At 54.1% G+C, this 19291-nt stretch overlaps 1 protein-coding gene across 3 annotated transcripts in view; it reads left to right on the top strand.

Annotated features, from left to right (window-relative positions):
• SLC35E2B (solute carrier family 35 member E2B) overlaps window positions 1–18845 on the top strand; it is a 33269-nt gene extending 14424 nt beyond the window's left edge. For all 3 annotated transcript variants that reach the window (XM_010350347.3, XM_074379934.1, XM_010350346.3), the window contains 8 exons: window positions 1307–1768; window positions 1965–2100; window positions 2557–2684; window positions 6106–6226; window positions 9048–9101; window positions 9505–9577; window positions 13773–13918; window positions 18529–18845. In XM_010350347.3, coding sequence (XP_010348649.1) covers window positions 1447–1768; window positions 1965–2100; window positions 2557–2684; window positions 6106–6226; window positions 9048–9101; window positions 9505–9577; window positions 13773–13918; window positions 18529–18766 — 1218 coding nt within the window. In that variant the 5' untranslated portion in view covers window positions 1307–1446 and the 3' untranslated portion in view covers window positions 18767–18845. The remainder of the gene's footprint in view (window positions 1–1306; window positions 1769–1964; window positions 2101–2556; window positions 2685–6105; window positions 6227–9047; window positions 9102–9504; window positions 9578–13772; window positions 13919–18528) is intronic.
• Window positions 18846–19291: the final 446 nt, after the last annotated feature.

Here is a 19291-nt window from a genome sequence, read left to right as displayed (position 1 = left end):
AGGGAGCCCTGGGTACATAGACACACAGAGTAGAGGGAGGGGAGGGGAGGGGTTGGCCGCAGGGGCCCTGGCCTTGCTACCACTGGGGAGCACCAGTTCCCAGGTGTGGGGAGGCCGAGATTCAGGCACCTCTGGGCACTGCTGGGTAGGTGAGCCGGGAGCTGGCGGGAAGGCCGGCATGAGCACCTGGGAGAGGTCTCGGCCAGGGAGGGGGCGGCGTGCGTCCCTCAGCGTAAACAGAATATATCTGGCGTAGCACGCACGCACGTACGTAAACATAGAAGGAGATCGTGGGTGAGATGGGAACCCCAGCTTCCTGGGGGCGAAAGAAGCGAGAGCTGGAGTGGCCCCGGGTCGGGCAGCACAGCCCACACCACACATGCTGGGAGCGAGGTGGGGAGACACAGTGGGCAACCTTTCAGAGACACAGCCACCCCCCAAAGCAGGAAGAGAAACCCAGGTGTGAGAAGCAGGAAATGGGCTGCCTGAGTGCCGGGTTGAGACCCGAGGGAGGTGGCGCCTGCGCAGACCCTGAGCTGGAGGGAACATGCCTTCTGGTGCTCAGGAGGAAGTGGCTGTTCTGACCTGGCCAGAGCTCGTGGGAAAGGAAGGGGTGTCTCGCTTGAGAAGCCACAGTCACTGAGCGTGAGGCGGGTGTCAGTGTGGTTTTGTGCCACAGGGTCTGTCCAGAAAGTAGCACGGAGTTAGACCTGGGGCACACGGCAGAGGCAGCCACAACACCCCTCGCAAAGGCGCAGCTGCCGGCCAGGGCTTGAAGGACCTCCAGCCCCAGGTCTGCCAGGAAGACGGTCAAATGTGCCAGGAGACCATCTTCCAAGAGCAAGGATCCGCCAGCACGAGGAGAAAACGGGACTCCATTGCTAAAAATCTCTGAGCCGTGAATGATTGTATTTTTTTTTTTTTTTTTTTTTTTTTTTGAGATGGAGTCTTGCTCTGTCGCCAGGCTGGAGTGCAGTGGCGAAATCTCACTTGAACCTCCTCCTCTGGTTCAAGTGATTCTGCTGCCTCAGCCTGCCGAGTAGCTGAGACCACAGGCGCGCGCCACCATGCCCGGCCAATTTTTGTATTTTTAGTAGAGACAGGGTTTCACCATGTTGACCAGAATGGTCTCGATCTCTTGACCTCGTGATCCGCCCGCCTTGGCCTCCCAAAGTGCTGGAATTACAGGCGTGAGTCATGGCGCCCGGCCAAACGATTGCATTTTTAAGTGATTTTCAGTTGGTGGTTAAAATGTCCTTTGAGGACATTAAATGTTCAAAACGGGTAACGTGTTTCCTTTTCCTAGCATTGTAGCGTCTGCTTCTGTGCTTTGCCGGGGAGAGGCCCTAGTGGCCTTGTTCTGCCGCCCGGAGTCCCTGGGCAGTCTCGGTGGCCCATGCGGCCCAGCTCGGAGGCAGAGTCGTCCTGTGTGGCGGTGGTTCCAGCATGTCGCCCTCAGTGAAGACCCCGGCGCTGGGAGAGCTCGTTCCTGGCTCCGAGGAGAAGCCGAAGGGCAGGTGGCCTCTCAGCTGGGGCTCTCTTTTTGGTCACCGAAGTGAGAAGATTGTTTTTGCCAAGAGTGACGGGGGCGCGGATGAGAATGTACTGACCGTCACCATCACGGAGACCACAGTCATCGAGTCCGACCTGGGCGTGTGGAGCTCACGGGCGCTGCTCTACCTCACTCTGTGGTTCTTCTTCAGCTTCTGCACGCTCTTCCTCAACAAGTACATCCTGTCTCTGCTGGGAGGCGAGCCCAGCATGCTCGGTAGGTGGCGGCCCACGGGACGGGGGCAGCTGGGGGAGCGGCCAGTGGCCACCCGGGGGAGGGCAGGGCGGGGCGGGGCGGGGAAGCCCGGCTGGGATGGGACCCCAGCCTCTCCCAGGTGAGCCCACGAATGGGGAGCGCGCAGGCACTGGGAGGGCTGATTCCCCCTCAGCTCCGACCGCCTCCCTCCCTGCAGGCGCAGTGCAGATGCTGTCCACCACGGTCATCGGGTGTGTGAAGACCCTCGTTCCTTGCTGTTTACATCAGCACAAGGCGCGGCTTTCTTACCCACCCAACTTCCTCATGACCATGCTGTTTGTGGGTCTGATGAGGTAGAGCATGGCTTCTTTGTGGTTGAGTGTCTCGTTCCGTGTAAAATCCCTCTCCAGTTCCTAGAGTGGGGAATGCAGTGGGCTGCTGAGTTTTCAGTGCAGACTTCGTAAAAGTGTCAGGCTGTCGAGACACCAGATGAGTGTGGCTTCGTGGACCTCTCGGCCACGTGTGCTTGTCAGCTTCTCTCCGGGCTGGTCTCAGGGCAGGGCTCCTGCTTGTCTCTGGGGCGTTTATAAGGGGCGGTGGAAGTCACTTCACACCAGGTGCAGTGCGATTTCCTGGGGGTTTGACCTAATGCAAGGCGGAAGTGGGTCCAGGGACCACGCTGGGGACGAGGTGGGCGGGGCAGGGGCTGGAGGTGCCCACCGGCCGAGGGAGCTCCTCGGAGAGCCTGTCCTGTGGTTGGAAGTAGACGGACTTGCTCTAATCTAATAGTGCTTTTTCCTTATTTTTAGGTTTGCAACTGTGGTTTTGGGCTTGGTCAGCCTGAAAAATGTGGCGGTTTCGTTTGCTGAGACGGTGAAGAGCTCGGCCCCCATCTTCACGGTGATCATGTCTCGGATGATTCTGGGGGAGTACACAGGTGAGGGCCCCTGGGCCCTGCCCCCGCCTGCACCCCACCGCCCGCCTGCACCTGTGCCCCGCCGTCCAGGGCCTCACTCTGCAGTGCCCTTCTTTGCCATCTCCCGTGGGGCTCTGTGCAGGAGGCCACTTGGAGCGGGCGGTGCTTACACTGACGGTGCCTTCACTTCTCTCCTGAAACGTTCTCCGCCTGGTCCCATTCTCGGGGGTATCATGGAACTTGCCACCCACAGGTGCTCTCATGCTGGCATGCGGAGGTTAGGGCAGGGTTGTGCCTTGTGACCCTAACTGGGCAGGGAGACAGGTGGGGACTGGGCAGATTCATGGCAAACAAGATCACTGAAGATGCCGCACAGATGGCTGCGGCTCCTGGGTCCGTGGGCTCACCTGTGCCAGCACCCCACAGCCTCCCCCGGCACCCGCTGCCACGGCCTCTCATGGGCCCAGCCCTTGACCTCAACCACAACCTCGGCTCCTGCCTCCCCCACCGCTCGCCCTCCTCTCCCCCTCATCTCCCCTCCCCTCCCCCACCTCTCCCCTCCTCTCCCCTTCGCCTCCCCCACCGCTCGCCCTCCTCTCCCCCTTGTGTCCCCCTCCTCTCTGCCACCTCTCCCCCTTCTCTCCCCCATGTCTCTGTCACTCGAGGGCGATTTCCAGCATCCGCGTGCTGCATACCTAGCGTGGTGCATGAAAGAAGCCGGGGGCAGAGGCGCCCACAGCGTCCAGCATCTTGCACAGAGGGGCGGCGGTGGGGGAGGGTGTGTGGGTGTGCACAAATGTTCACTTGTTTGAGAAAACAAGATCTTAAGGCCAAGGCAGGCGTCTGCCTTCGGGGGCAGGAGGAGCCGACAGTCCAAGGCAGGCGGAGCTGGTCCCGTGTATGCTTGAGAGCCGCACTAATGTTTAGGTGATTATAAGAAAATCAAAGCCAAAAACCAGCTCCGTTTTTGTCTTTTAGTTTGTGTTTTTGGGACAGCGTCTCGCTGTGTTGTCCAGGCTGCCGTGCAGTGGTGAGATCATGACTCACTGCAGCCTGTGCCTCCCTGGCTCAGGCGATCCTCCCATCTCAGCCTGTTCAGTAGCTGGGACATCAGGTGTGCGCTACCACGCCCAGCTAATTTTGTATTTTGTGTGTGTGTGTGTGTGTGTGTGTGTGTGTGTGTGTGTGTGTTTTACTGTGAATATACTTTAGTCTTTTTTTTTTTTTTTTTTTTTTTTTTAAACAATTGAAACTCTGGGAATTCAGAATTAGCAGTGTTGCCTATGAGCTTCTTATCGACACCAGAAAAGGTTCCAGCCTCACATGAGTTCCACGCTGCTCTGCTGGGCTTTGTCCAGACGGACCTTTGTGGGTGCCACTGTCCATTTCACGGGTTCTCCTGCCCACAGTTTCACTTGGGAAGACCAGGTCCTCGTGAATTGCATTGTGCGTGCTCTGAGCACAGCTCCTGGCGAGTGTTTGCTTATTTTCTGTGCACCTTTTTTGAGTTGGCGAAGGCAGGCTCCTCCTCAAAGCAATGAAGACAACATGCTTCCCAACGACCTTTTCCTCCAATTCAAGCACTAGCCAAACTTGGATTTTCTGGAATGATTTCAGTGGCGGAACAAGAACAAAGATTATCATAGCTTTCTTTTCTTTGAGGTGGAGTCTTTCTTTAAGCATAGGATATGTGAAGAAAAAAGAAATGGAGTCTCGCTCTGTGGCCCAGGCTGGAGTGCAGTGGCTTGATCTCAGCTCTCTGCAGCCTCCACCTCCCGGGTTCAAGCGATTCTCCTACCTCAGCCTCATGAGTAGCTGGGATTACAGGTGCCCGCTGCCACACCTAGCTAATTTTTATATTTTTTAGTAGATACAGAGTTTCACCATGTTGGCCAGGCTGGTCTCGAACTCCTGACCTCAGGTGATCCACCTGCCTCAGCCTCCTAAAGTGTTGGGATTACAGGCGTGAGCCAGCACCGCGCCTGGCTTTAAAAAGCAGTCCTAAAAATCATGAACTGAATGACACAGAGGAACCTTACTGCCCTTCGAGCCATGCAGAAAGGAGCTGTTTATTTCCAGCAACTTTAACTTGTCAATTCGACCTCCAGCTATGGTGGATGAGATGTTAGAAAACAAGCTCCTGCTGACAACCGTGAGAAAATCTTGATATCGTTTAGCAAAAAGAAATCCACCGGGCGTTAGAGAGCAATGGAGATGCTGGGTCCTGAGGCACACAGCTTCCGGAGCCTCAGGTAGCCCGGGGAAGTGACCCCATCTTGAGCACCGCCCTCCCCGTTGCATTCGCTGATGGTTTCTGAGCAGAGCAGTCTCCTGGGGCTAGAGGGACACAAGCTGGAATGGGCGCCCACCAAGGGGACCCCCAGACTCCAGACCTTGAGCGGGGATGGGAATCTGGTGCTGGATAGAGGCGTCTGTGACACCCCAGCTGCACATCCGCGGCAGAACCGAGTCCTCCCTGAAGGGCGAAACGGCATTCACAGTTTCCAGTTCTCTCTCTTTGTCATGAGCGTTTTCCGTGATTCAACGAGAGTTTCTGGCAGAGGACGGGACCAGGTGATGGCACACGAGAGGACGTTCCTGTGGCTGGAGCCGTCCACGTGGGCCCAGGTCCCTCTGCTGCGCCAGGGTCTCGTCCAGGCCACATCGGTAGGCTTCCCACCTTCTCTCATCTCAGAGGTTTCTGTTTCTTCTTCTGAGGCAAGGTTTTGCTCTGTCACCCAGGCGGGAGTGCAGTGGTGTGATCACAGCTCACTGCAGCCTCCACCTCCCCCATGCAGGAGATTCTCCCGCCTCAGCCTCCCCGAGAGCTGGGAGCACAGGCCATGTGCCGCCACGCCAGCTAATTTCTGTATTGTTTGTAGAGGTGGAGTCTCATTGTGTTGCTCAGCCCTGTTCTCGAACCGCTGGGCTCAAGCGATCTCCTGCCTAAGCCTCCAAAGTGCTGGGATTACACATGTGAGCCACGTTCCTTGGATTTTTTAAAGATCCTTCACGTAAAAGTGTCCTGTCAAATTTCGGAAGGAAACAGGAATGAGCTCATCCTGGGTGCGTATGGAGGCTTTAGGTTTCACCCCCCGGTCCCCCTTTCTTGTGCACTGCCCGTGGGGACATACGAGTCTCCTTCACACTCATCACTTCACACACGAGCATTCACAGAACCAGGAAGGATTCCGTGGCTCTCCCGCCTGTGACTGGGGCCCAGCCTCTCCGAGACCATCTCCTGCAGCGTGAAGGCACCACCTTTGCGGGGGACGGGGCTTGTTTGCAGACTTGGGCTTTCATCTACTTTATCTTCCAGTGTGAAGAACCTGACGAGTATTGGTTTTGAATGGAGCATCCGTTCCTTTCCTAAGAGGTGATGGGAACAGCCCGGCTCAGGGGAGGGAGCTTCTGCTGCTCATGGGTGCTGTCCTCTCTCCAGGGCTGCTGGTCAACCTGTCCCTCATCCCGGTCATGGGCGGGCTGGCGCTGTGCACGGCCACCGAGATCAGCTTCAATGTCCTGGGGTTCTCGGCCGCAATGTCCACCAACATCGTGGACTGGTGAGTCACAGCGCACGGGGGCGGGGGTGGGGGGGGGTGAGAGCCAGTTCGCTTCCCTGCACTGGGCATGCAGATGTGTGAGTGCAGATGAGCGGAGATTTCTCCTGTCAGTCAAAGCTGGTCCATTCAATTCTGCCTTTTCCCACAGAGCAAAATGCTAGGTGTCCTCGTAAGGTAACTGTTTCTGAGAAACAAGCCAAAATTTCAGGCTGCACAGCCTTGATACATAAAATGCTGACCATGGAGACACAGCTGGTAAACGCTGACGGGCCGGCGTGCGCTCAGCAGTGCGTCTCACACAGTGTGGCCACCTGTGTCTTCACGCAGCCGCCTCACGGCCACAGCAGGGACGATCCCTGCGGCAACTGTTCCTGCTTTGGGAGCTGCATGGCCTCCGGGTCAGGCGGATCCTCTGCTTCCTTGGTGGCCATCTGAGTCCTGGTGTCACGATGGCAGGATGAGAAGCTGACTCCTGTGGTAAGGACGGCACGTGGCAGGGTCCCAGAGGAGAGGGCCTGTTACTTGCGTCCTTGTCACAGCAGAGAAGAGGGCTGGATGCTGCACTTGGGGGCTATTCAGATTCACCCAGAATTGAGCATCTGCATCTCTGCCGTGCTGTTAATAGCCACACTCCAGCCCTGGCAAAACCTGCCCTTTCAGAATGACCGACGGCTGCCGGGCTTCTCCTGCTCCCGGGCTTCTCCTGCTTTTGAAAAAAGAAACACCCCACCAACAGTGTCCGAGAGTTTATCATTATTATTACTAATAAGCAAAGCAGGTTCGTGGGGAGATTTTGAATAATGTAGCTAAGTAAAAATAATAATTTGCTGGGCGTGGTTGCTCACGCCTATGATCTCAGCACTTTGGGAGGCTGAGGCAGGCAGATCACCTGAGGTCAGGAGTTCAAGACCAGCCTGGTCAACATGGTGAAACCCCATTTCTACTAAAAGTCGGGCATTGTGGTGGGCACCTGTAGTGCCAGCTACTTGGGAGGCTGGGACAGGAGAATTGCCTGAACCTGGGAGGCGGAGTTGCAGTGAGCCGAGATCGCGCCACTGCACTGCAGCTGGAGCAACAGAGTGAGACTCCGTCTCCAAAAAAGTAAAAATTATAAAAAATCTTTCTTTTAACATCTCAATGCCTTTCCCTCCAGCGTCTCCTCTCTGTGTGGGTGGTTCTTGGGAGCACGGCGTGGGTCCTGTCTGTGCCATTCCGTGGGCCTGGTGTCCTTCACTCTCCGCAAGCCTGGTTTCTGTGACGGCTTCACCTACTTGAGCTATGACCTCACGATTCTCATGTTGCCAAACTGCCTCTGCCTCTTTGTATTGATAGGTAAATCTGCAGGGAACATCTTTTTCCAGAATCTATGTAAATGCCTGTGTACCCTGCAGGGCAGAGTCCAAGAAGGCCTGCAGCAGAGCCCTTGCTGTCTTGTCAGATTGTGGAATGGGGCCTGGTTCACAGTCCTGCACGCCGCACTGCCCGGCTGACCTTGTCCTCAGCTCAGGTTTTCCACTAGAGCCCGGCGCGGTGGTTCATGCCCATAATCCCACAGCTTGGGAGGCCAAGGCGGGCAGATCACCTGAGGTCAGGAGTTTCAGACCAGCCTGGACAACACAGCAAGACCTTGTCTCTATTATTCTTTTTTTATTATTTTTTTTTTTAATTTTTTTTGAGACGGAGTTTTACTTTTGTTACCCAGGCTGGAGTGCAATGGCACGATCTCGGCTCACCGCAACCTCCGCTTCCTGGGTTCAGGCAATTCTCCTGCCTCAGCCTCCTGAGCAGCTGGGATTACAGGCACGCGCCACCATGCCCAGCTGATTTTTTCGTATTTTTAGTAGAGATGGGGTTTCACCGTGTTGACCGGGATGGTCTCGATCTGTTGACCTCGTGATCCACCCGCCTCAGCCTCCCAAAGTGCTGGGATTACAGGCTTGAGCCACCGCGCCCGGCCATCTCTATTATTATTATTTTTTTTTTTTTTTTTGAGACTGGGTAACAAGAGCGAAACTCCGTCTCCAAAAAAAAAAAAAAGAAAAAAAAAAAAGAAATAAAAATAAATTTAAAAAGTGAGCCTTTCCAGTTGAAAAATTAGCTGGACACGTTGGCACGTACCTGTAGTCCCAGCTATTTGGGAGGCTGAGGTGGGAGGATCAGTTCAGCCCAGGAGGAGGAGGCTGCGGTGAGCCATGATGACGCTTGTGCACTCCAGCCTGGGGACAGAGTGAGACCCCGCCTCTAAAATGAATATGCTAATGAATTAAAATGTCTCTGAAAAGGCTCACCCCACCTCCGTTTCACACCCACAGGCAGCGTGTTGCCCTCCGGGCTCGGGTCTGGCCGCCCGTGCACCTGCGTGTCTTGTCTTCTCCATTGCCATCTGCTTTCCCTGTGGTTTGTGTGTCCTGATTTTGAGCCTTTTGCGTGTTTTTCTGCTGGGGTCTTCCTCGTTTTTTCTGTCGTGCACACACCTTGGGAATCCCCAAGTGCCTGGCTAATTTACAGGAGCTCTTTATTCAAAAAAGGGTTCTGTGAAGTGCTGGCAGGCAGGGCCTTTGGGGTCCTTTGACAGCTAAGCGATGGGTAGCCTCAGGCAAATCACCCACTCTCTGAATGCCTCGGTTTACCCACCTCTACGGGGTAAACCTCCCTATGTGCTCTGCCTAGACACCCCCGGCCAGGTGCCGGCTCAGCAGTTCAGCAGCCGCCCACTAAGATCTGGCTGTCCCACCGCTCGTGTGAGCACAGACGCCTCGTCCCCCGTGCTCTGTGCCAAGGGCTAGTGTTGATGCTTACCTTCTTCTTTTCTTTATTCTAGTTTGCAAAATGTTTTTTCAAAAAAGCTTCTCAGCGGGGACAAATACAGGTTCTCGTAAGTATTACTCATGGCTGAAATCTTCAAGTCATAGAGAGGACTTCCTGCCCACTTTAAGAATCAGGACACCCCTCAGACCTGACTCCCTCCCGCTCTAAGCTCTGGAGGGACCCACCTGGTTCGCAGCTGCTCCCTGCCGCCCCTCAGCCAGCCTGGTGCTCGTTTGCCTTTTCATTTCTGGGAAGCTGCAGTGGCCCTTGTCAGCTCGGGAGAGCGTGAACGTGCCGTGGGCCGGGTTGCCTGGGTGTGGTCCTGCTGTGAGGGAGCTGTGTGGGAACCCGGCCTCTCCGGACGCAGTGGGCGTGTTCTCTTGCCACCGGTCTGGACGCAGTGGGGACCCAGCGTGTTCTGTTGCCTGTGGTCCGGACACGGCAGGACCCCGTGTGTTCTGTCACCACAGGGCCCCGGAGCTGCAGTTCTACACCAGCGCCGCCGCAGTGGCCATCCTCGTCCCGGCCCGGGTCTTCTTCACGGTGGGTTTCATCCTTGCACGCCTGGCTGCCTTACCTGGCAGTTCAGGAGTAGACTGAATTCCCTTCCCAGGCTGTGCACCGGCTGGTCGCGCCCGCTCCGCCACGGGCGAGTTGCCAGGGAGCTGCTCAGGGTTTGCACCTCAGATTTTTGTGTGTTGTTTGTTTTGAGTCTTCATGATTCAACTTGAGAGAACTTTTAGGTTAGCTTAATTTCTGTTTTTCTTAGAAAAACGTTTTTGTTTTTAAATAGAGTCTGTTTTTGTCTCCTAGGCTGGAGTGCAAAGGTGCAGTCTCTGCTCACTGCAGCCTCCACCTCCAAGGCTCAAGCTGTTCTCCCGCCTCAGCCTCCCAAGTAGCTGGGATTACAGGCATGCACCACCATGCCTGGCTAATTTTTTGTGTTTTTAGTAGAAACGGGGTTTCGCCATGTTGGCCAGGCTGGTCTCAAACTCTTGGCCTCAGGTGATCCGCCGGCTGGGCCTCCCAAGATGCTGGGATTCCAGGCGTGAGCCACTGCACCCGGCTTCTCTTGATTGGAAACATCCTGTGCCCACTGTCGAATAGCCGACAGAGCAGATGTCAGTGAAGCAAAGCCTCGAGTCCGGCTGGTCTGTGGATCTGAACACGCGCGTCTGTCCACACGCGGCGTGGAGCTTTCGCTGAGGGATGTGTGTGCGTCTCGCAGACCTCGTTTTTCTCCACACCAGGGAACCTGGCCCTGGCTGCAGGACCACGTGTGGAGTGTACTTCTGCTCCCGCTGCTGCTGTCCCCTCCCTGTGGACAGACGTCGACTCGATTTCCCTTTTCACTGCTGGCCACAAAATGAAGAGCTTCCTGTGTCCTCCTCTTTTGCAGATGAGGGTATTTCTCTGGGGTATGTTCTTGGGATTGGAATGGTTGACTGAGAGACTCTGCGTGTTTAAATATTCTTAAGGCAGTGAAACATATAATGGATCATTTTAGCTTTTTTTTTTGAGACAGAGTCTCAGTCTGTCACCCAGGCTGGAGTCCAGTGGCATGATCTCGGCTCACTGCATCCTCTGCCTCCTGGATTGAAGCCATTCTACTGCCTCAGCCTCCCAAGTAGCTGGGATTACAGGTGCCGCCACCATGCTCGGCTAATTTTTTGTATTTTTAGTAGAGATGGGGTTTTACTATGTTGGCCAGACTGGTCTCGAACTCCTGACCTCTCGTTCCACCCACCTCAGCCTCCCAAGATGCTGGGATAATAGGCGTGAGCCTCCGCACCTGGCCACCATTTTAACTATTTTTCGCTGTAGCTGAGTGACATTAAGCATGTTAATACTGTGTGTGGCCATCACTGGCCGCTCGTGTCCAGAACTCTCTTCATTTTGCAAAACTGAACCACTGTACTCATTAAATACTCCCGATTCTCGTCCCCCAGCCCTGGCACCACCATTCCACTTTCTATCTCTGAATTTGACGACTCTAAGGACATGATACAAGCGGAATCATGTCTGTCCCGTGTCTGGCTTGTTTCACGTAGCATGCGTTTTCGAGGTTTATGCATGTTGTAGCATGTATCAGAGTTTCCTTCCTTTTTATCTTATATGCATTTCCTTTTTTTTTTTTTTTTTTCTTTTGAGACGGAGTTTTCGCTCTTGTTACCCAGGCTGGAGTGCAATGGCACGATCTCGGCTCACCGCAACCTCCGCCTCCTGGGTTCAGGCAATTCTCCTGCCTCAGCCTCCTGAGTAGCTGGGATTACAGGCACGCGCCACCATGCCCAGCTAATTTTTGTATTTTTAGTAGAGACGGGGTTTCACCATGTTGACCAGGATGGTCTCGATCTCTTGACCTCGTGACCCACCCACCTCGGCCTCCCAAAGTGCTGGGATTACAGGCTTGAGCCACCGCGCCCGGCGCATTTCCTTTTTTGAGACGGAGTCTTGCTCTGTCACCCAGGTTGGAGTGCAATGGCACAATCTCAGCTCACTGCAACCTCCACCTCCCGGGTTCAAGCGATTCTCCTGCCTCAGCCTCCCGAGTAGCTGGGATTGCAGGTGCCGCCACCACGTCCGGCTAATGATTTTGTACTTTAGTAGAGGTGGAGTTTCACTATGTTAGCCAGGGTGGTCTCAATCTCCTGACTTCATGATCCTTCCACGTCAGCCTTATAGAGTATTGGGATTACAGGCGTGAGCCACTGTGCCTGGCCAAGTTTTTTCATTTTCTGTATTGGCAGGGTCTTACTGTATTGCCCAGGCTGGTCTCAAACTCCTGGGCTCAAGCAGTCTTTTGGCTTCGGCTTCTCAACGGTGGCTCACTCTTCAGATTACAGGTGTGAGCCCCTTTGTTCAGCCTTCTTTCCTTTTTAAGGCTGAATAATACTCCACTGTATGGGTAAGACCACATTCTTTTCTTCATCCATCCATTGTGGGTTCTTTCTGCCTTTGGCTGTTTGAATAATTCTGTAGTGAACATGGATATGCAAATACCCTTTGAGACCCTGCTTTCAATTCTGTTTTTTAGTATCAACTTTTAATAATAGGTACCTCTTGGCCGGGTGCGGTGGCTCAAGCCTGTAATCCCAGCACTTTGGGAGGCCGAGGCTGGTGGATCACAAGGTCGAGAGATCGAGACCAACCTGGTCAACATGGTGAAACCCCATCTCTACTAAAAAATACAAAAAATTAGCTGGGCATGGTGGCGCGTGCCTGTAATCCCAGCTACTCAGGAGGCTGAGGCAGGAGAATTGCCTGAACCCAGGAGGCGGAGGTTGCGGTGAGCCGATATCGCGCCATTGCACTCCAGCCTGGGTAACAAGAGCGAAACTCCGTCTCAAAAAAAAAAAAAAATAGGTACCTCTTTATTAACTCATGAAATAACCAGACCTAGGGCCGGGCACCTGTAATCCCAGCACTTTGGGAGACCGAGGCAGCCAGATCATCTGAGGTCAGGAGTTCGAGACCAGCCTGGCCAACATGAAGAAACAGCATCTCTACTAAAAATACAAAAATTAGCCGGGCGTGGTGGTGGACACCTGTAATCCCAGGTACCTGGGAGGTTGAGGCAGGAGATATGCTGGAACCCGAGAGGCAGAGGTTACGGTGAGCCAAGATCGCGCCATTGCACTCCAGCCTGGACAACAAGAGTGAAACTCCGTCTCTAAACAATTAAAAATTTTTAAAAATAATAACCAGGTCGCCGGGCGCGGTGGCTCACGCCTGTAATCCCAGCACTTTGGAAGGCCAAGGCGGGTGGATCATGAGGTCAAGAGATCGAGACCATCCTGGTCAACATGGTGAAACCCCGTCTCTACTAAAAATACAAACCATTAGCTGGGCATGTGCCTGTAGTCCCAGCTACTAGGGAGGCTGAGGCAGGAGAATTGCCTGAGCCCAGGAGGCGGAGGTTGCGGTGAGCCGAGATCGTGCCATTGCACTCCAGCCTGGGTAACAAGAGCGAAACTCCGTCTCAAAAGAAACAATAAATAAATCAATAAATAATAAATAAAAATAATAATAATAACCAGGTCTAGCAGTAAGCCTAGTATCTATGTTAATTTGATGTAGTGATGAGGGCAAACGGTATTTCAAGGTATCGGCAGCAACTGCTAACAAGATATGAAAGTATATGTAGATTTTTGTTTTTTTTCCTTTTTTGAGACGGAATTTCACTCTTGTTGCCCAAGCCCACGTGCAGTGATTTCATCTTGGCTCACTGCAGCCTCTGCCTCCTGAGTTCAAGGGATTCTCCTGCCGCAGCCTCCTGAGTAGCTGGGATTACAGGTGTGCGCACCACGCCCGGCCAACTTGTGTATTTTTAGTAGACGGGGTTTCCCGTGGCCCGGCTCGTTGAAGCCTTGCGACCTCTGTCATTTGCCCACCTCTGCTTCCCACAGTGCGGGGATTGCCGGTGTGAGCCCTGCGCCCGGCCCCTCACCGTGGTTTCTGTTTGCATTTTCCTGTGACGGGTGACGTTCTGTCTCTTTCGTGTGCTTGTTGGCCATTTACAACCACATGTTGAAAACTTATCAGTGCAAAAAATAAAAACAGAAAGAAACAGCCAACGGGTGAGCGCGCAGTTCAGCCATCCCCAGAGGCGTTTCCAGAGCTGCCCCTGGTGTCGGCAGCTCTGCACGGTGACCGCGCGGGAGCAACGCTGGTGTTCGTGGATGATGGGCACGTGGAGAACACACCCCAATAGAGTGTCCTTTTGTTTCCCACACAGGACGTCCCGGCGATCGGGAGGAGTGGGAAGAGCTTCAGCTACAACCAGGACGTCGTGCTACTGCTTCTGACAGACGGAGTCCTGTTCCACCTTCAGAGTGTCACCGCCTACGCCCTCATGGGGAAGATCTCCCCTGTGACTTTCAGGTGAGCTGAGGAACTTGCCGGGAGGTTGGTGTGTAATACTGGGGTTCAGGGTGCCCTCAGCTCCCCTGAGAGGACGTTGCCCCGGGTTCCTGGCCTCCTGCCCTCTCAAGAATGAGAGAGGGGCCACGGCGCAGTGCACAGTAAATGCCAGACTCGAAAGTGTGTATGGAAAGTGATTTATTTTAAAGCAGAGAGAGAAAAAGGAGAAGGAGAAAGAGACAGCTAACTCTCACACTGAGTGGGAAGGGTTCCCAGAGGGGGAAAGCTCCTCTCAGGCTGAGTGAGAGAATCCGGAAGGATGGAATCCGGCAGGGGAAAGCAGCTTCCACACTGAGTGGAACAAACCACAGAGGGAGATGGAGTTTAGGAGGGAAGACAGGCTTCCACGAGAGAGTGTGGAAGGGGACCCCAGAGGGGAAGTCCAGGAGAGGGAAAGACGGCTTCACGAAGGGAGTGTTGGTGGAAGGGGACCCAAACATGGAGTCTGAAGGGCTGTGGAATCGGGGGACTTTTAACCTGGGAGGAACCCCCACCTTCTCTAAGACCCTGGGCCAATTAAAGGAGTTCCTTAGAACTTCTGCCGGAGTGAGTGACTCTTAGTTTCCTCCTGCACTGGCGAAATTCAAATATAAACTGTTAAATCTCCCAGACGGAGAGAGGTGGGAGGGGGCGTGGCACCGAGAAGTTCTTGACCTTAAAGTCCTCTGGCGAACCTGGAAAGAGAGCACATTCCCTCAAGTGTGTCCAGGTTTTTTTTTTTTTTTTTTTTTTTTTTTTTTTTTTGAGACAGAGTTTCACTCTTGTTACCCAGGCTGGAGTGCAATGGCGCGATCTCGGCTCACCGCAACCTCCGCCTCCTGGGTTCAGGCAATTCTCCTGCCTCAGCCTCCTGAGTAGCTGGGATTACAGGCACGCGCCACCATGCCCAGCTAACTTTTTGTGTTTTTAGTAGAGACGGGGTTTCACCATGTTGACCAGGATGGTCTCGATCTCTTGACCTCGTGATCCACCCGCCTTGGCCTCCCAAAGTGCTGGGATTTACAGGCTTGAGCCACCGCGCCTGGCCTCCAAATTCTTAATTCTAGCCGAGTGTTTTAGTTTGAGCTTGAACAGACGCCTGTGGCCACTGGCTCCTGTTTCACAGAGTGCAGCTGTAGAAACTCAGGGCATGGGGCCTTCGACTTCTTTCCACTTCTGACTGGACAGGTTGAATGAAGGTGCCATTTTTCTTTAATTTATTGTTTTATTTTTTATTTTTTTCTGAGATGGAGTCTTGCTCTGTCTCCCAGAGCTGGAGTGCAACAGTGTGATCTTGTCTCACTGCAACCTCTGCCTCCCAGGTTCAGGTGATTCTCCCGCCTCAGCCTCCCAAGTAGCTGGGAGTCCAGGTGCAGTGGCTCACCCCTATAATCCCAGTACTTTGGGAGGCCAAGGCGGGCAGATGGGCTGAACTTGGAGTTAAGACCACCCTGGGCAACATGGTGAAACCCTGTCTTCACTAAAATACAAAAAATTAGCCCGGCGTGGTGGCGGGCACCTATAGTCCCAGCTGCTTGGGAGGCTGAGGTGAGATAATTGCTTGAACCCATGAGGCGGAGGTTGCAGTGAGCCAAGATCACGCCACTGCACTCCAGCCTGGGCTACAGAGTGAGACTCTGTCTCAAAAAAACAATAAGGTGGGAAACTTTGGTAGCAAATAAAAAGGAATGAGCTTATGTCACCAGCAGTTGTAGAAATCCAAGCAGCTGGAGTCAGCAGCTGCCCCCTCATATCCTATTGTGGAAGTCAGTGGACCTTTTTTCTGAAACTTCTCATCTGTCATGAGGAGGCAGAATTGTCCCCAAATGTAAAGGGGAAAGCAGACGTCAGGGCTGGTGGGGTGGGAGCACTCAGGTGTGGCTCTCCCTCTTCTCTGCTTTCTATCTGGTCCAAGTCAATGCGGTAAATTCGCAGATACCCATCCGAGGTCGTAGCTGTGCGCGGCACATGCGGTGTTCCATGGCTGAGGAGCGTGCCCCTCCTCACTGGCAGGCCCCGCAGGCCCCACACCAGGTCACCTCATCCATGGCACTGCCTTGCCACATGCTTCCTGAGTCCTCCGCAGGATGCATCTCAGAGATAGGAAGAATGGCTGTGCTTTCTGAGTTGTTCTGGAACTCGTGGTGGTCTCCTGGGCTTGGTCACTGTCTCTCACCAGCTTGTTTCTTCTGGGGCTCAGGTATTATTTCCAAATGCTCCTGAAACCTAGTGTTTTTTTTGTTTTTGAGACGGAGTTTCACTCTTGTTACCCAGGCTGGAGTGCAATGGCGCGATCTCGGCTCACTGCAACCTCCACCTCCTGGGCTCAGGCAATTCTCCTGCCTCAGCCTCCTGAGTAGCTGAGATTACAGGCACGTGCCACCATGCCCAGCTAATGTTTTGTATTTTTAGTAGAGACGGGGTTTCACCATGTTGACCAGGATGGTCTCGATCTCTTGACCTCGTGATCCACCCGCCTCAGCCTCCGAAAGCGCTGGGATTACAGGCTTGAGCCACTGCGCCCGGCCGAAACCTAGTGTTTTAATGAACATTAGTGATTGTTAGCGATGGTTCAAAATAAGAAAACTTTTTTGAGATAGGGTCTTGCTTTGTCACCCAGGCTGGAATGCGGTGGCGCCATCTCGGCTCACTGTAACCTCTGTCTCCTGGCCAAGTGATCCTCCCGCCTCAGACTCCTGAGTAGCTGGGATAACAGATGTCTGCCACCACACCAGGCTAATTCTTGTAAATTTTTTTTTGAGAGGTGGGATCTTGCTATGTTGTTCAGGCTGGTCTTGGACTCCTGGCCTCTAGTGATCCACCCACCTTTGGCCTCCCAAAGTGCTGGGACGACAGGTATGAGCCACCACACCCAGCCCAATTATTTTTCAGTAGTATTTTTTTGTTTTATCTAAGTTCACACTGTGAGAGCCACAAGTGCTTATTATGGAAAGTCTGCGAAGGGTGTTTCACGGCACCTTTATTTTTGCACAACCCTAATATTCTCTATGTGGTCCCCTTTTTCACCTAACTGGTGATGTCAGGGGATTGATGTTCCCGGGGCTGCAAAGGCGCTGCGGGTGTGTGGCAGATGTTCTCGTTCTTAAGAAAGCTGGCTGCAGTACTCAGGGTAAAATGCCACGATATCTTTTTCTTTTCTTTTCTTTTCTTTCTTTTTTTTTTTTTTGAGAGAGTCTCGCTTTGTAGTTCAGGCTGGAGTGTAGTGGCATGATCTCGGCTTACTGCAACCTCTACCTCCCGGGTTCAAGCAGTTCCTCTGACAGAGCCTCCTGAGTAGCTGGGACTACAGGTGCGTGCTACCACACCCAACTAATTTTTTAGTAGTTTTAGTAGAGATGGGGTTTCACCACGTTGGCTAGGCTGATCTTGAACTCCTGACCTTGTGATCCACCCACCTCGACCTCCCAAAGTGCTAGGATTACAGGTGTGCGCCACCGCGCTCAGCCAGTATCTTTTTCTTGTTCTTTAGCAAGCAGGCTGAAGCACTGGGGTGAAATGTCACAATATCTGTAAATTACTTAAAAATATTTCATCCGGCCGGGCGCGGTGGCTCAAGCCTGTAATCCCAGCACTTTGGGAGGCCGAGGCGGGTGGATCACAAGGTCAAGAGATCGAGACCATCCTGGTCAACATGGTGAAACCCCGTCTCTACTAAAAATACAAAAAAAATAGCTGGGCATGGTGGTGCATGCCTGTAATCCCAGCTACTCAGGAGGCTGAGGCAGGAGAATTGCCTGAACCCAGGAGGCGGAGGTTGCGGTGAGCCGAGATCGCACCATTGCACTCCGGCCTGGGTAACAAGAGCGAAACTCCGTCTCAAAAAAAAAAAAAAAAATATTTCATCCGGGGCCGGGCGCGGTGGCTCAAGCCTGTAATCCCAGCACTTTGGGAGGCCGAGGCGGGCGGATCACGAGGTCGAGAGATCAAGACCATCTGGTCAAATGGTGAAACCCCGTCTCTACTAAAAATACAAAAAATTAGCTGGGCATGGTGGCACGTGCCTGTAATCCCAGCTACTCGGGAGGCTGAGGCAGGAGAATTGCCTGAACCCAGGAGGTGGAGGTTGCGGTGAGCCCAGATCGCGCCATTGCACTCCAGCCTAGGTAACAAGAACGAAACTCTGTCTCAAAAAAAAAAAAAAAAAAAAAAATTTCATCCGGGTGCAGTGCCTCACACCTGTGATCCCAGCACTGTGGGTGGCCAAGGTGAGAAGTTCCCTTGAGCCCAGGAGTTCATGACCAGCCTGGGCAGCATAGTGAGACCCACCTCAATTGGATGAAGCTGATGAGGCGGATGTTATGGACTCCTGCATCTAGATCATGGGACTTGGCTATTCCTCAGGTTTTTCTTCCTCTGACTTTTTTAGTAATGAAAAGTACCCCGCAAAAAAAGGGACGAGGGAGCAGGCAAGCCCCCCTCAAAGTTCCCAAACCCCCTGGGCAGAGCTCACCACCACCCAGGGCCCCCAGAGCACCCCAGCCTCTAGACCCAGGCTCAGCCAAGCTGCTGGCTGCCAGCCAAGGTAGCCCTGACCTTGAGCTCCCCGGCCGCCCCCCCCCCCGTCTCTGCAGCGTCGCCAGCACCGTGAAGCATGCCCTGTCCATTTGGCTCAGCGTGATCGTTTTCGGCAACAAGATCACCAGCTTGTCGGCCGTCGGCACAGCCCTGGTGACGGTTGGGGTCCTGCTCTACAACAAGGCCAGGCAGCACCAGCAGGAGGCACTGCAGAGCCTGGCTGCAGCCACCGGCCGGGCGTCCGAGGACCCCGGGGAGCCGCTGCTTACGCAGGACCCCAGGCAGCACCCCTGAGTGCAGGACGCCGCATCCCTGGCAACGGGCGGGGACGCCCTCTTCCACGGCCCTGCTGCAGGACACGGGGAGCTGGGTTGGGCCTTTACTGCTCCTTTCTCGGTTTTCCGATGGAGACCAGCAGAAATGCAAATGAGCTTCCAGGTATCAGCTTCCTGGAGTGGAAAGCAGAGCCCGCGCCAGCCAAGCCCATACCCGTGTAATGTGAAACAGCCTCTGCGGCTCCCATGCTGGGCACGGTGCCCATGTCCTCTGTGGGCAGCACCCAGGGTCCACCGGGAACCAGAGCTGGGTCCAGTGCCAACAAGAGCCGCTTTCTGCCAGAGCCGAGAGAGCACTCAGCTTCCCCACCAGCCTTCAAAGGCCCTGAGGCCCTGGACTGGCTGCAGACTGGCTCTGGGCACGAGGGCACAGAGCAGGGCTGACGGGATCGGACAGAAGGGTCTCCTGCTGCCACCGCAGGTGCTCAGAGCTTCACCCCACTTGGCTCAGACTGTCCCAGAGGCATCGCAAGCCCCAGGCTCT

This window comes from Saimiri boliviensis, chromosome 11 (genome assembly GCF_048565385.1).
Source record: "Saimiri boliviensis isolate mSaiBol1 chromosome 11, mSaiBol1.pri, whole genome shotgun sequence".
In the NCBI taxonomy this organism is placed as follows: domain Eukaryota; kingdom Metazoa; phylum Chordata; class Mammalia; order Primates; family Cebidae; genus Saimiri; species Saimiri boliviensis.
Note: the sequence above shows the minus strand (reverse complement) of the source record. Positions and strands in the feature narration are given on the sequence as shown.